General features: G+C 40.9%; 1 protein-coding gene across 1 annotated transcript in view; it reads right to left on the bottom strand.

The window, feature by feature from the left end:
• PPFIA2 (PTPRF interacting protein alpha 2) overlaps positions 1-15972 on the bottom strand; it is a 439158-nt gene that overhangs the window by 36588 nt on the left and 386598 nt on the right. Inside the window, exons 21-22 of the mRNA XM_044280550.1 lie at positions 3476-3557; positions 713-913 (exon numbers count right to left, since the gene is read on the bottom strand). Coding sequence (XP_044136485.1) covers positions 713-913; positions 3476-3557 — 283 coding nt within the window. The remainder of the gene's footprint in view (positions 1-712; positions 914-3475; positions 3558-15972) is intronic.

Raw genomic sequence — 15972 nt, 5'->3', positions numbered from 1 at the left:
AATAGTGTAATAACATCACAATCAGCAAATACACATCAACCACACGGTCACAGGTGCCCCAAAGCTCCCACATAAGCTAAAAAATAAAACTATTGCCTTGCACACATTGGTGTATAACGTTTCTAGTGCTTTATATCAGAGGAGATTCTAAAAGGAGCATGGCAACTCAGAAAGAAAACTGCCAATGTCATAAGTATACTGAATCTATACTGCAGCTTGGGCTCACAATATTTTGTTGTCTAAAGTCCACTTGAAAGGTATGAAGAATGTTTGACTTTATAAGGGAGCTTTATCAAGTCCTAATAGACATGTATTTAAAGCTACATTCACACGACCGTGAAAAACAAATGTGTGACAGACGTTTTTTTAATGGCTATCACTTGACCATTTTAAGAAGAATGGTAGTCTATGGCGTTATTCACACAGCAGTGTTTTTTGACAGCTAGTGAATAACGGACACCAAAAAATAGAACATGTTCTTTCTTGTCCGTTTTCACTGTCCGAAAGCCCCCATACATTTGAAGTTGACCTTGTCTAATGACCATTTGTCAGAAAGGCATCAGTAAAAAAAAAAACATCCGTTAATGTGAATGTAGCTTAAGAGTCTGCTAAAATATCACGAATTGTACCAAGTTTGTCAAAATGGTGCACATGGCATAGTATATTTGGTAGTTGCTTTTATCAAGTCACACAAGATAGTTAACAGACTCACGGTTCTTGATGTTGGAGGAGCTGATGGACTTGTAAGCGAGACCATCTCTTGAATAGCAAGGCGAAGTTTCAGACGATGCAAAGGATTGCTGATCCCGATTTCTCTCTGAATTTCAGTGTCTGACAATGCAGACATAATGGCACCACTCTTAACATTGGCACGACAAGCTGCAACATACCAGGCTGGCATTCCTAGCCATAACTGAAAGAAAAATGTAAAGTCAACCTGCTTCTTGAGAAATAAGAGCATTTTGTTTCACTGTGTAATCGTTTTCCCAAGTGCAGCAAGATCATTTTAAGGTCATGAGGTTTCAAGAATTCAGGAACCTGAAGAATCTCACGCCAGTGTTATGAGCATTACTAAGACGTCAGGAAGGTTTCATTACCTGACCATTTTGTAATGCTTGGTAACTATATAATGGCCGTATTTACTGCATTCATTCCATATTTATCCTGAATATGGAGCTAAAGCAGGTTTTTTTATTGTATTTTTTATGCCTCATGTGGCATCACTGTTGCATATTCTGCCAAAATCAATGATGCCAGAAAAGTAGGCCACTTATGTATATTATATACTAATTTGTTTCCATATTTGACCTATATTTGTATTTACCTAATATGCCTTATTATACATGGACATAAATACAGGTAAACCATTCATATTATGTGACCATATTTAAATCATGTGAGGTGAAACTCAAAAAGTAGGAAAAGTGGGAGAACAAGGTGTAAACCAAACACCATTTCTATAACATTACAGAAATATAATAGAATACTACAGCAAAACTAGACTATCATTAAATGGTGGAGATTAAGGGGTCATTTATTAAGCTGAAATATGCCTATATTAGCTAGTTGCGCCGCAATCTGGCCTTAGTGATTGGCTACAGCAGTCACATCATGGTGGCCATAAATATGATGTCATGGCTGCAGCTATGTGGGGGGGGGGGGGAATATGGAACAGCAGCTCTGAGCATCTTACAGTGACGCCCGCATTTCAGCAGAAGTCAACCCCTATTAGAGCTGACTTTGGAGCCATTCACTTGCCACTAGATTATTTCTAAATAACCTGTTAAGATTTCATTGACATGTTCTGAGAGTGAGATGATAATGATAAAAAAGGACAGGCACAAGTTCTGAATGGATGTAGGGTGGGCTGTCACAATAATTTCCTTTGGTGAGCCCAACTGGTGCCTCCATATGTGCTAATGAGACTAATAGATGGTATATATCTGTAAAGAATAAATCAAGGCAACTGGACGTACTGTAGATTTCTTGAAAACGTTTCACTCGTTCTTCCAACGAGCTTTCTCAATTCTGAGTGATTGTACAAAAATTCTGGGAATAAATATGTAACTGAATCCACATCTGGTAATTATACCCAGCATTGGGTCAAAGGTGTTGATCCCATTATTCTAATTGGAGTCAGTAGGTGATAAAGACTTCCCAGAAAAAGGTGTCAAGACAGCATTGTATGTGGCAGACAATAGATGTCTAACCCCCCGCCTCTATTCAAGCTTGGCTTCTCCATTTTTACGTAGATGGCCTCCTTTACGCCTCGTTTGTACCAATCGGCCTCCTTATCAAAAACACGTACTTGACTGTCTTCAAAGGTGTGACCTGTTCGTTTTAGATGTAAGTACACAGCTAAATCTTGACCAGAGGTTTTGGCTCTTCTATGCTGCGCCATACGCTGATGTAGTTGTTGTTTTGTTTCACCGATATACAGTTCTGAGCATTCCTCATTGCACTGGACTGCGTACACAATGTTGTCCATCTTGTGTTTAGGCGTTGGGTCTTTGGGGTGAACCAGTTGTTGCCTCAGTGTGTTTCTGGGTTTAAAGCAAACAGGAATGTGATGTTTATTAAAAATCCTTTTGACTTTCTGAGACACCCCAGCTACATATGGGATAACCATATTCTTGCGTCTGTCTGACTACCAGTGAGGGCGAGAAGCATGACAGACAACTACATCAGCGTATGGCGCAGCATAGAAGAGCCAAAACCTCTGGTCAAGATTCAGCCGTGTACTTACATCTAAAAGGAACGGGTCACACCTTTGAAGACAGTCAAGTACGTGTTTTGGATAAGGAGGCCGATTGGTACAAACGAGGTGAGAAGGAGGCCATCTACGCAAAAATGGAGAAGCCAAGCTTGAATAGAGGTGGGGGGGGGGGTTAGACATCTATTGTCTACAACATTCAATGCTGTCTTGACACCTTTTTCTGGGAAGTCTTTATCACCTACTGACTCCAATTAGGATAATGGAATCAACACCTTTGACCCAATGCTGGGTACAATTACTAGATGTGGATTCGGTTACATATTTATTCCCAGAATTTTTGTACAATCACTCAGAATTGAGAAAGCTCGTTGGAAGAACGAGTGAAACGTTTTCAAGAAATCTACAGTACGTCCAGTTGCCTTGATTTATTCTTTACAGATATATACCATGACCTGGATAAATGAGAACCTTCACAGACGATAGATGGTATAGTCATTGTGCACACTGCCTTCAAGTCTCTCGTTGAAGGCATACAGTATGTCGGGAAGACTCTTACATACTGTATGCCACTGTATACGCACACAGTTGCCTACGTCGCCCAATGACCAAACGTCACAAAATATATATATATATATAATACACAGTTTCCTTTACTTGCAATGGTCCACTGTAAAGGAAGACTAAGTTTTCTGCACTTTCTTATACAGCAGAAAAAAATGGTATACTGCCTGATGGTGGCTATCTTTTTGCATGACTTACCTCAAGCCAGGATACTACAGTTGGTCCATCCCACTGAGCAAATGGCAGCCCTTTCCTTCTGGCCTCTTCTAAAAGTTCATGTCTAAGAAAAAGAGTGGGCAAACACATGCACATTAATTCAATCTCCTAAAGTCTGGTGTCTCCAATACCTGCACAGTTTATGGGTGGGTTTCCACATAGCAGCTACAATGCAAACACAGATTTGAAGGTAATACCTCTGTCAACTCCAAAATTGGCGGGCAGGCTTCAAACCAATGTGGAAACCTAGCCTATAAGTTCATTTAAACCAATTCAAACGTTACATAAAATATTCTACAGATTTATTTTGGTGAACAACTGCTATCTATAATTGACTAAAAGGTGTGTTGAACACATTGGCTGCCACCAGGTTTGTCAACCAGAGTTTCTCTCTTTTCTGGACAACTTGACCCAAAATCACTGACAGCCAACATTTTTCTATGGAAGAATTAGAAATCCATAATGAATAACGATGATTATAAGTGATATAGCTCAATATACTGATAATAACTCATTACCAGCATTTACTGTTAGCTGTAAAATGATGATAATTACCACCAAAATAACCAATTAATGAACCACCACCTTTAAAAAAAATATCAATTTTTTTTTCATGAACACACGGAAAAAAAAGTCAACTATTTTTACAGACTGTAAAAAAAATTGGGACGGTTGGCCACCCTGGCCGCCACAACTAGCTGAGGAACCAAGACTAAGGGGAAATTGGACCTTGGGTGGTATGTGTGGTTAACCGATAAATAAACCAGGGTTAGCTATGGTTTCTTGATTACCAGTAGGTTTCTTGAAACCCACTTTACCCTGGTTAAACTTGATGGACAGAGATTTTTAAAACATACTGTACTTAGTAATAAACCGATAACAGCGATGTTGTAGAATGAACACTGAGGAGCATATAGTCAACACTTTCATAAATCTTAATTGTACAAGGATATGATTTTTATCAATGAGTTAATGTTCTTATGCGATATTGGAGATACAAATATGGGATAGTGTAAAGTATGTGATTTATAGTCATGCTTTAAATGTTCTTATCAGATATTAAAGGTAAAGTTATGGGGTTGACAACATTTCTGTATCAAACTCTGGGGTGTTTGTATGTGTAGTCCTACACATACAACATGCTGCAGAGTCTTCCAGCAGACAGACATATCACTCAGGGCAGCTCTTGTATCCACTCCCTTAGTAGTGTCATTATACAGCTGGGACTTGTAGTCCTACACATACAACATGCTGCAGATTCTCCCAGCAGGCAGACATGTCACTCAAGGCAGCTCTTGTATTCACTCACTTAGCAGAGCAGGGGGAGGGGCAGAGATTGTTTTTATTGCATGTAAACAAAGGGCCAGAAAAGAACCAGGGAAATGAGGATATATATATATATATATATTATTATTTTTTTGCATAAAATTTGCTTAGCTCAGTAGTTATATATCAGGTTTTCAGTGCTATATTTTTTTTTTTCATAACTCGGACAACCCCTTTAACCTACACAGCAGCCTCTGATTGTTGGGATTGAGTGAACAATTTCAAAATTTCAAAATAGAATTACTAGACTTTTTTTCCCCCTTTTGGCATTTATTAAATTTTAGATGCCACTTTTTATGTATGAAGCAAATAATATACTTTGAAATATGTGTAGAGCATACCTAGTCCAAATGCAGAATGGAAACCTGTGGTGACAAGAGCTCTCTGAAACCAACAGGAAGGCTACTTGTGCAATTTAAATCTCAATGGGACATGTAGATTATGTAGTAAATCTTATATGAAATCGCTACAACGCTGCCACATCTCAGAGTGCTGAGGATTAACTACAGCATGGATCACTTTTATTTCACCTTGCTCAGCCCAAATTGGCTGTATATTCAAAGTTGGGTATGGTGTATTTCATCTCAATACGTTGTATGACACAGTTTTTGAAGGAAATTTATTATTTTTTTCAACAACTAAATAATGTGTATTGAAATATGTTTCTCACCTTTATCTTGCCTATAGACCTATGAAGCTGTTGTGAGCAGCAGAATTACAAAATTTGCCTTTAGATGAGCACTGGACATAAGAGAATAAAGACACAGAGGGCCTTATTCTCTAAAGTCGGAGAACTGCTTGTACAATGCCATGAGCTTTACGCCCTGACGTGCCTTCATTCAACCATTTTCCACCATTTTCCACTATTACTTGAATATATCCTAATCCCGTCAAAATGGTAGAAACTCAGGGTACAGTCACATGACAGTGGAAAATGGCCATTTTTTTTACGGCAATCACACACCAGTTTTCAGAATCATTGCAGTCCATACGGCTATTCATATGGTGGTTTTTGTAACAGCCAGTGAATAGCAGAAGTAAAAAAAATAGGTCATGTCCTACTTTTGGGCATTTTGATGACCAGACGGACCTTACTGAAATCAATCGGCCCATTTTTAATGGCAGTTTAGACAGAAGTGCGCCTGTCTAACAGACGTTAAAAATAGGTACATGAGCGGTGCGGAAGGCAGGGAGTAATAAAAAAAACTTACAAAAATACTGAACTCACCTATGGCACTCGCAGGAACACTTAGTCCACACTAGAGGCAGCAGGACCTGATGCTCCCTGCGTCGTGACATCATATGATCATACTTGAAGCACCATGATCTGCTGCCTCCAGTGCGGACCAACCTATGGTAAGAGTTATTTTTTTTAATGATTTGTAGTCACTACCAGGGGTTGGGGGTGTTTTTATATATATATATATATATATATATATATATATATATTGATACTGAGGGTACAATGCCTCTAACTTCTGTAGTGCTTGGCTCTGGGTACAGTTAGGGCTTCCACCAGGTATTGCCTGGCTGTGATATAGGTGAGGAGGCATAATGACACCCTATTGAGCGATATTTGTGGTTTGTGGGGTTATGCAATCCAGCTACAATGGCATCACTGTGTAATAATATTAACAGTTTGGGTTGATGATAGCCTACTGCCTGTAGTGCTTGGTGTCTTGGTTGATACTTCCTAGTATTTGTAGTGGCTGGGAGCACTACAAAGAGGCATTATTTATACTAGGCAGGGCTATGGGGGGGACACCATAATATATACAGAAAACACGGTTGGGGGCATTATATGTACTGATGGCACTGTGGGTGGGCATCATATATACAGTACCAAGGGCATTGCAGTTTTTTTTAACAGACTTTAAAAAAAAAGTATGTAAAATGGGCATTAAAAACAGATAGATGGACAGAAAATTGATACACACACTGATACAAAACTGATAGTTTATACGTTTTTAACCAATGTTTTTTTCCACAGTCGCATGAGTGTACCCTTAGCAAGGCCAAATTTTAGCTTATTTGTTTGCACTAATCAATATCCACCAGAATTATGCCGTACTGCCTTTGCACCAAATTTATAATGGGCTTAAGACACTTTTTGCAACTCGTCTGATAAAGGGAAATGGCTTAACACCAAAATAGGTAGTTTAAAGTTATACTAAACGGTCTAGTCTAACTTTACAATGCCTTACCTTTATACATTTTTTGCGGATTGGATGCGGACCCATTCATTTTTAAAGGGGGCGCACAAGATGCAGACATTACACCGTGTGCTGTCCGCATCTGCACTTCCGTTCTGTGGCCACGCAAAAAAAAAATAGAACATGTCCTATTCTTGTACATTTTGCAGACAAGGATAGGACATTTCTATTGACATGAAAAAGAAAATATTGGGATGCACATGGCTGTAATTTGTGGGCCATACAACAAATACGGGGGTGTGCATGAGCCCTAAGTCACACATCCTTTCAGTGAAATCGCAGGGCTACGATCAGTTACTATTACAGCCTGGGGCATGATGAGGCTTCCCAGGGCTGTCATAATAACCTCCCTGCTAAGCTGTGTACGAGGAACAGCTAAGCAGGGAGTGGGTGAAAATCCCATTAACCTTAAAGGGAACCTGTCACCTCTACTATGCTACCCTCACTGAGCGTTTCTAAATGTTCATTGTGTTACCCTAAACATATAAATTACACTTTTAATTTCATTTGCAGGTGAATTCAGTAAGTATTATGCCTTTTTGCACTTCCCGTCTTTTATGCAAATTAACATAAGAGTCATATTTTCAAGCTCTGACTCATCTCAGGTTAATTTGCATATGTATCAAATTGTTGTTTTTTTACCCAATAAAAGCACACAGAGCTATGGGGACTGGGTATTGCGGATGTGCTAGTGGCCATCTAGCAACCCATGTCCTCAGCTCTATACACAAAATCCAGGTGACAGGTTCCCTTTAATAGATCTTTATTAGGGTGAATGGAATAAGGCAGGCATGCTTAACCTGCGGCCCTCCAGCTGTTGCAAAACTACAACTCCCAGCATGCCCAAACAGCCTACAGCTATCAGCCTACAGCAGGGCATTGTGGGAGTTGCCGCAGGTTGAGCATGCCTGGAATAAGGGATCAAAAGATTTCCGGTTCTAGCCCCTAAGGGGGATAATAGTTATTAAGTTAAAAGTGAAAAATGTATCAGAAAAAAAACAAAACTCAAAATTATGAAAAGTTTAAATCCCCACCCTTTCACAATTTTACATATAGAAATCTATAAACAATAAAAAATAAACATATTCGGTATTGCCACATCTAATAAATGTCAGAACTATAAAAAAAAAAAATCCTGTGCGGTGCGCGCCATACTGGGAAAAAAAAAGAAAAACTTGCAATTCAAGATTTTTAAGTCACCCTGCCCCCCCAAAAAATGGAATAACAATGATCAAAAAGCCATACATACCACAAAAATGGTACCAATAAAAACCATAGTTCGCTCCACAAAAAACAAGCCCTCACACAGCTCTGTAGACCAAAATATAAAGAATGTATGGCTGTCAGAAAATGGCGATGCAAATGCATTTATTTTTTTCAAAGGTTTTTATTTTTTTCAAAGTAATAAAACCTGTACAAGTTTGGTACTGCCATAATTGTATTGAGCTGCAGAATAAGGACATCATGTAATTTTTAGCACACAGTGAACTTTGTGATTTCAAAACCTTTTTTTTTTCAATTTTACCCCACAAAGAATTTTTTTACCGTTTTCCAATACAAGACATGGTAAATGAAATGGTGCCATTAAAAATGCGCCTTCTAACGCTGAAAATATGAATGGAAATGTAAACGGAAGGCTGTTCTATGTGATGTTGGTCTGCTACTGGTAACATGCTATGATACGGCATGTGACTATAGCCAATCACTATCCTCAGTGGTCTACAGTTGAGGATAGTCATGCATTCCGCCATGTCACTGCTGCTCCTTGTAAACATACACTGGACCAGTGAGAGAAATGGGTAAATATATCAAGTTTTTTATTTTAGGAAATTGTAGGGACTGTCCAAGATTTTTTATGATCTTGGAAAACCCCTTTAGAGTAATTTTTTTTAGCTTACCAATTACCTGACTACATCCCTTATTTAACCCTTGCCCTGAAAGATAAAATTATAAAAGAGAGGCTCTGCTCCGGAAAGTAATTGAGTCATAGGGGACAACAAAGAGAACATTCTCAAAGAAGCTTTTGGTGATCTGCAGAGATGACTTAATGTAACGGAACCTGGAAATCTGACAATATTAATGGTAATCTATTCGCAATCTAATGAAACCTGAGTTTTCATACTGGAGTAGTACAAACATGGCGACTGGCAGGTGATCGAGACTAGACTGCTATGTTCCTGAAAAACGCGGCCATGCAAACCACTGCTGTTTCCTAGCTACAGTAGGTAAAAATTGGATTGGCAATTGCTTGCTAATTGTTAATGGCTGCTTGTTTTTGTAGGTTTACCCGAAGAACCACACAACCACTAACAATAAGCACACTGCTTCCAATCAATTTTTATCGATTTTATAAAAATCAACTGTAGAGCTGCGCAGATTTTGGGCGCATAGCAGCTGCCTCTCGACTGTCTGGCATTCAGTCCTACCTCAAAGTTTTCACTATTTTCAGTTGCAGCCATGTTTCCCAATAACATATCAAGTATTTCAGAAGAGTTGATGTACAATAAACCATACTATCTTTACTAACTATCTGGAGAAAACATTGCAGTGCTTTGTTGGCGGTTCTAGTCATGTAAATATTCATTTCTGATGCATTTTCAGAAATCTACTAAAATCCCTAGAGCAGAATTGCAAATAAGTACATTTTATCTTTAAATGACTAGTCTTTGATATTTATTTCAGTAGAGACTGTGTTACTTTGACTGCATATTATTGATCTATTATTGAGTTGTTATTAACCTCCCCATACAGACTACGCCAGCAATAGACGGTAGACGGTTGGGGTCCAATAAACTCAACAAAAATGTAAAAGAGGTTACTAAAACTTTTATGGGGTCATTTATTGAGACTGGCATTTTAGACACCGGTCTTAATAACCATGCACTGGAGCTTGGTGTGCCTAAGTTGTAGAGGCGCTGACCTCTACATAAAGTAGGCGCATCCACTGCTGACGCCTAACAGCCTTAAAGGGGTTGTCCGGGTTCAGAGCTGAACCCGGACATACCCTTATTTTCACCCAGGCAGAACCCCTGATGTTGCCATCGGAGCATCTCATGCTCCGAAGCGCTCCCTTACCCTGCGCTAGATCGTGCATGGCAAGGGCTCTTTTGTTTACAATAACACAATGCCGGGGCGGTGTGTTTGATGACGTCACCGGCTCAGATTGGCGTGCTTTAGCGCTTCTCTGGACGTTTTACTGCCTAGGGCAGCGCTAAAGCCCGCCCATCAGTGCCGGTGACGTCACCGGGCTTCCTGGCAGCCCCATGGAAAGCCTGATACGTCACCGGAACTCTTGAAAATGCCTTTGTCCTGCGCAATTTAGTTCAGGGCAAAGGAGAGCATCGGAGCATGAACTGCTCTGATGCTCAAGTCAGGGGGGCTGCCTGGGTGAAAATGGACAACCCCTTTAAGTCTACGCCAGCTCCAAAAGCTGGCATAGAAAATGATAAATGAGACGGGCCTACAGGTCCGCCCTCTTCCCTGCCCATGTCACGCCACATTTCTGCAGGTGTATATAATAATACACCTGAGCAGACTATTTAATATTGGTATGTACTGTATGTCAGCTACCACCCATTCATGTATACAGCAGTAGTCAATATAAATTATCTACTCAAGAATCAATCCCTGACCCCTATGGAGGAATGAAATGTTAAGTGCAAGCTCCATGTTCAGAATTATTACAGTATGACAATTATAGATCTGTCAAAATAAGTCTTTAAAAAGCCTACAACATGTATTTTACTCTGCTGCTTCTCTAGTAATTTTTTATATTTAGAGTAAAATATCCATAGATCCTATAGATTAAATCACAAGGGAACAGAATATGGTATTTTATTGTACAGCAATTCTAGCAAGCCAAGGGCATATGTTTCAGTGACAACTCATGCAGCTTCCGTAGGACCCATAAGAAGAAATTACCTTCTAAAGGTAGCTTTATCTCCCTTTCCTATGGGCATTATGAACCTGCACAGGCTTTCCCTCTCCATAATCTGTGCTAGCAACATGTAAAAAGGAAACCAGAGGTTCACACCATCCCACTCTAATACAAGGGACAGGAGTTGGAAACGTGGAGGACATGCTCCGTACCATGCTGTCTTACTATAGAAAGGTTGAAGGTATTACTAGCAGGCAGACCAATTTACAATTTTTTTTCACCATGGGAACCTTTCGGTCTATGCACACCCCTTTATATTAGTAACCTGCAAAAGAAAACCTTTGAGGGGAACATTCTATCGAATGACACCTTGAGCTGCTGGAAATGGAAACGTATATTACACTATAAATATATATATATATATATATATATATATTTATATATTAACAAGGGGTGCTTGAAAGTTTATGAACCCTTCAAAATCTAGATTTCTGCATACTGTGAATTTGACCTAAAAGCAGATAAAGAAGATAAAGATACCAAATCAAACAAGTGAGTGAGAATATTAGAACTGATCATTTATTTATTGAGGAAAATGATCCAATATCACTTGTCTATGAGTGGCAAAAGTATGTGAACCTTTGCTTTCAGTTTCTGCAGTGACCCCTTGTGGAGAAATAACTGCAACTAAACATTTCTGGTAATTGTTGATAAGTCCTACACATCGGCTTGGAGGAATTTTAACCCATCCCTCTGTACAAAACAGCTTCAACTCTGTTATGTCGGTGGGTTTCCTCTGATGAACTGCTCGCTTCAGCACAACAATTTTATTGGGTTAAAGGGGTTGTCTCACTTCAGCAAATAGCATTTATTAGGTAGAGTAAGTTAATATAAGCCACTTGCTAATGTATTGTTATTGTCACGGACGTACCGAGACACACGGACGTCCCCGCGACAGTGGGTGACAGAAGATCTGTGAGACTGGAAACCTGACAGGTTTCCTTGTGGATCAATAGGCGTCTATGTTGTTTCTGATACTGGCCACACCTCTAACCTCCAGGTGTTGCTATTGTGGTCATTTAACTTTCCTTATTTCTAGTTGCGTCTCCCACAATGCTGTGTGGTTTATAGCTTCAGTGGTATCTGTGGTCTGCTGGTGTTTGGTTCTCAGTGGAGTTCCTGTTGCTGCCATAGCTACTGGAAAGTTAAGTGTTTCCTTTCCCTTTTGCATTTTGTTTTGGTTTATCTGTGTGTTGTTTTTCCCCTGCCCTTTGTTGTAGGTCTGAGGGAGACTCCGGAAGAACAGGAAGTCTCAGTCCTATTGCCAGGGTCTTATAGGGTGAGTAAGAACTCTAGGTACTCCTGCATATGAACCTACCTTTGGGAAGGTCGTGTGACTAGGGATTTGACTAGAAGGTGTCCTTCTTTCTTTTCTTGCTTTCAGGCCTTGTTTCCTCATCTTCTTTGTCCGGTGTGGTTTCTCCTTCCCACACACGGGCGTTACATTATAAACCGCCAAACCGTCATTTTTTGTTAATTCGAGTGCAGCCATGGACCCGATTGCTGCACTGGCAGAAAAGCTACAGGGTCTATCTTTGGAAGTAGCTGATCTCCGCACGACTGTCTCTTAGATCCATAGACCACAGACTGTTGGTCCTGGTGGTGGTGATTACCAGACCTGTCTGGAACCTAAAATTGCTCACCCGGACAGATTCTATGGGGGACGTGATAATTACATTTTATTTAGAGAGGCATGTAAACTATATTTTAGGCTACATCCACACTCAACTGATGATGAGGAACAGCGAGTTGGTATGGTGATTTCTTTGCTTAAGTGGAATGCGCAGTCATGGACTTTTTCTCTGCTGACTGGATTGCAGTCTCTTCAGTCGATGGACAAATTTTTCAAAGCCTTGGGTCTGATCTATGATGACCCGGATCGGACCTCCCTGTCCGAAACCAAGCTGTGTGGCCTTCGTCAGGGAGATCGTTTTGCGGAAATTTATTGCTCGGAGTTTAGGAGGTGGGCTATGGATACTGAGTGGAACGATCCGGCTCTCCGTAGCCAGTTTTGTCAGGGGTTATCTGAGAGGCTGAAGGACGCTTTGGCCTTTCATGAAACTCCTGTGTCTCTGGAGGCTGCCAAGTTCTCTTACTATATGCATGGATAGACACCTGAGAGAGAGATCTAGGGGCCCCACTCTCGGGACGTTCTATCACATGATGTATTGTTCTCCTCCGACACTTTGGGTGAAGATACTCTTGGGTTTATGTCTGGGGATGAACCCATGCAATTAGGGGGAGCTACTCCTGGATCTGCTTTTAAGCGTATTAGTCGTAGGAAGGGAGTGTTTTTTTTTTTTACAGACAAAAGGGACATTTTATCGATGTATGTCCATGCATTCAGCGTCAAAAAGAAAAAAAAGGGTAAGTCTAATTCCCATCTGACTCTTGGAGGGGTGAGAGGAGAGTCAGAGAATGTGCATTTGTCTTTGACTGGTAGTACCCGATTTCTCCTGACTGCCTAGGTGGCGCTAGAGTCAAAGACTGTGGGGCAGGGGTGAACCTGATTGATGCTCAGTTTGTTCGTATGCACGGTTTGTCACTGAGTGCATTAGAGAAAAACATTTCCATTTTTGCTATTGATTCTGCACATTTAGCTCAGAAGTGTTTGTCTCTAGTTGTGCATGATATCAGATTAAGGGTCTATTCACAAGTCCGCAACTAAATTGCGGATCCATTCATTTCTATAGGGCAGCACAAAGTGATGCCCGGGTCCGGAATTGCGGATCCGCAATTCTGATCCCCAAAAATATAGAACATGTCCTATGCTCTTCCACCATTCCGGACAAGTGTAGGCATTTTCTATTAAGTGCTGTTGATGTGCGGTCCGCAAAATTCAAAATAACTTGATGAATATGGGCAACGTGTGGCTCACAGGAAATGTAAGAATGTTCAGGACCTAAGAGTGGGTTATTTGTGTGGCTGTCCACAAAAAAATATTAAGTTGAAGGTACCTGTCACGGATGTAGTAAGGGAGAACACCAAAAGACAACAAGAAGGAAGGGAAAAGACACTAGGCCTCACCGCTAGGGAAGGAAAAGGGTCACCACCTATAAAACCCTGCTCCTGGCTCTAACTCCTATCCGTATGGGCACCTCTCGATGGTAGAGATGCCCATACACAGGAACCTAGAAAACCCTGGTGGCCCTCAGATGCCCTAATGGCAATGACAGGGCAGAGACAACCTGCTCCTTACCTGGTGAAGGAACCAGCGTGTCGCTGAGGCCTAGTAAACAACAAGGGTGGGGGGGAATACAAAATACAACAAACGGAACACTTAACTTCTGAGGCTGATGGATGATGGATGAACAGGACTTCAACTAGAACCACACTCCAGCTCTTCCAAAAACCAAATGAAGCTATCCAGAGCAAGGAGTGATGGGTAAAGTCAGACTAAATAGGGGGAGATAAAGGTCACATGATCCACACCTGAACAGGAGGTGTGGACATACAAGCAACACACATACAAAGTGAAACCAAAACCAAAAGAGGCTGTCAGATCACTAATGTGCAGATAATCTTTCAGACCTTCTAAAACCTGTCACCGGTTGTAGCGGAGAGCTGATATTCCACAGCCAATCTCCACCTAAGATCCCAGTGAGGCTCAGGAACAAGTATCATAAATCCATAGAGTAGTAATTCCAGCAGGCAAAATAATCCAATAATATCCCAACAGCAATCCCAATGACTGGACGACACACAGCATCAGGAGCAGAAAGTGTAATCCACCACCGTCAAAATATACCTCTTGCCAGAGGGGGTAGGTTTCCAGAGGGGACCTACTATATCTACGGCTATTCTATGGAACGGTGTAACTTTGCTTTGTTGCTGGCTTAAATACCTCTTGCTTCCAGAAGATCTTTAAGTGTGGATCGTTTTAAAGTGGAGTACTCAATCTCCATTAATCCTTGTTCCTCTGTGAGTCTGGATCACAGCGCTGCCAACCAATGTAGTGGAGAGCTGATATTCCACAGCCAATCTCCACCTAAGATCCCAGTGAGGCTCAGGAACAAGTATCATAAATCCATAGAGTAGTAATTCCAGCAGGCAAAATAATCCAATAATATCCCAACAGCAATCCCAATGACTGGACAACACACAGCATCAGGAGCAGAACTAACTTTATTTGGACATAGCACACACTTTAAACCCATCAACAGCCTTATTTACATACAATGGGGCACATAGATGACCATGGTACAAGGAAGGGTGGGGACAGACAATAGCAAGGGCTGATGGGAGATGGAGGAGGGACAGAACAGCTAGATTACTGGTCTCCCAGTGTCCCTGAGACAACACCCTGCTGGGAAAACAATGGGACAGGAAAAAAAGGGGGAGGGGAGGAGGCACAGAAAAGCAATGCATCCAACACAGTAAACATTACAGTTTACAATACAAAGTCATACAATCAACCGAATGTCGTCCTACATGATCCAAACAGGCCAGGCTAAATACAATCCGCTACACCGGTGTGTCAGTACCTTCTTGGAAGTTGGGTCCAAGATTTATTGGTCCATATAAGATCAGTGCCATTATTAATCCTGTAGCTTTTCATTTAGAACTTCCTCGGGCTCTGAAAATACATAATGTTTTTCATAAATCTTTGTTGAAGAGATATGTGGAACCCTTGGAGCAGTCTTCCTTGCCACCCGCTCCTGTCATGGTGGACGGTAGTTTGAAATTCCGGATTTCCAAGATTATTAATTCTTGAGTCCTTGTTCACTGGAAGGGTTATGAACCAGAGGAAAGGATGCGAGTACTGGCATCTGAGGTGAAGGCCAGTCGTTTGGTGAAAGCTTTTCACAGGTCTCACCCGGATAAGGTCGGTGCTGGGTGCCCAGAGGTCACCCGTAAAAGACATATGGATGTTCCCCGCGACAGTGGGTGACAGAAGAACTGTGAGACTGGCAACACATTATTTGATCTGACAGGTTTTCTTTTGGATCAATAGATGTCTGTGTTTCTGATACTGGCCACACCTCTAACCTCCAGGTGTTGCT

Source organism: Bufo gargarizans, chromosome 2, assembly GCF_014858855.1.
Source record: "Bufo gargarizans isolate SCDJY-AF-19 chromosome 2, ASM1485885v1, whole genome shotgun sequence".
Classification (NCBI taxonomy): domain Eukaryota; kingdom Metazoa; phylum Chordata; class Amphibia; order Anura; family Bufonidae; genus Bufo; species Bufo gargarizans.
Note: the sequence above shows the minus strand (reverse complement) of the source record. Positions and strands in the feature narration are given on the sequence as shown.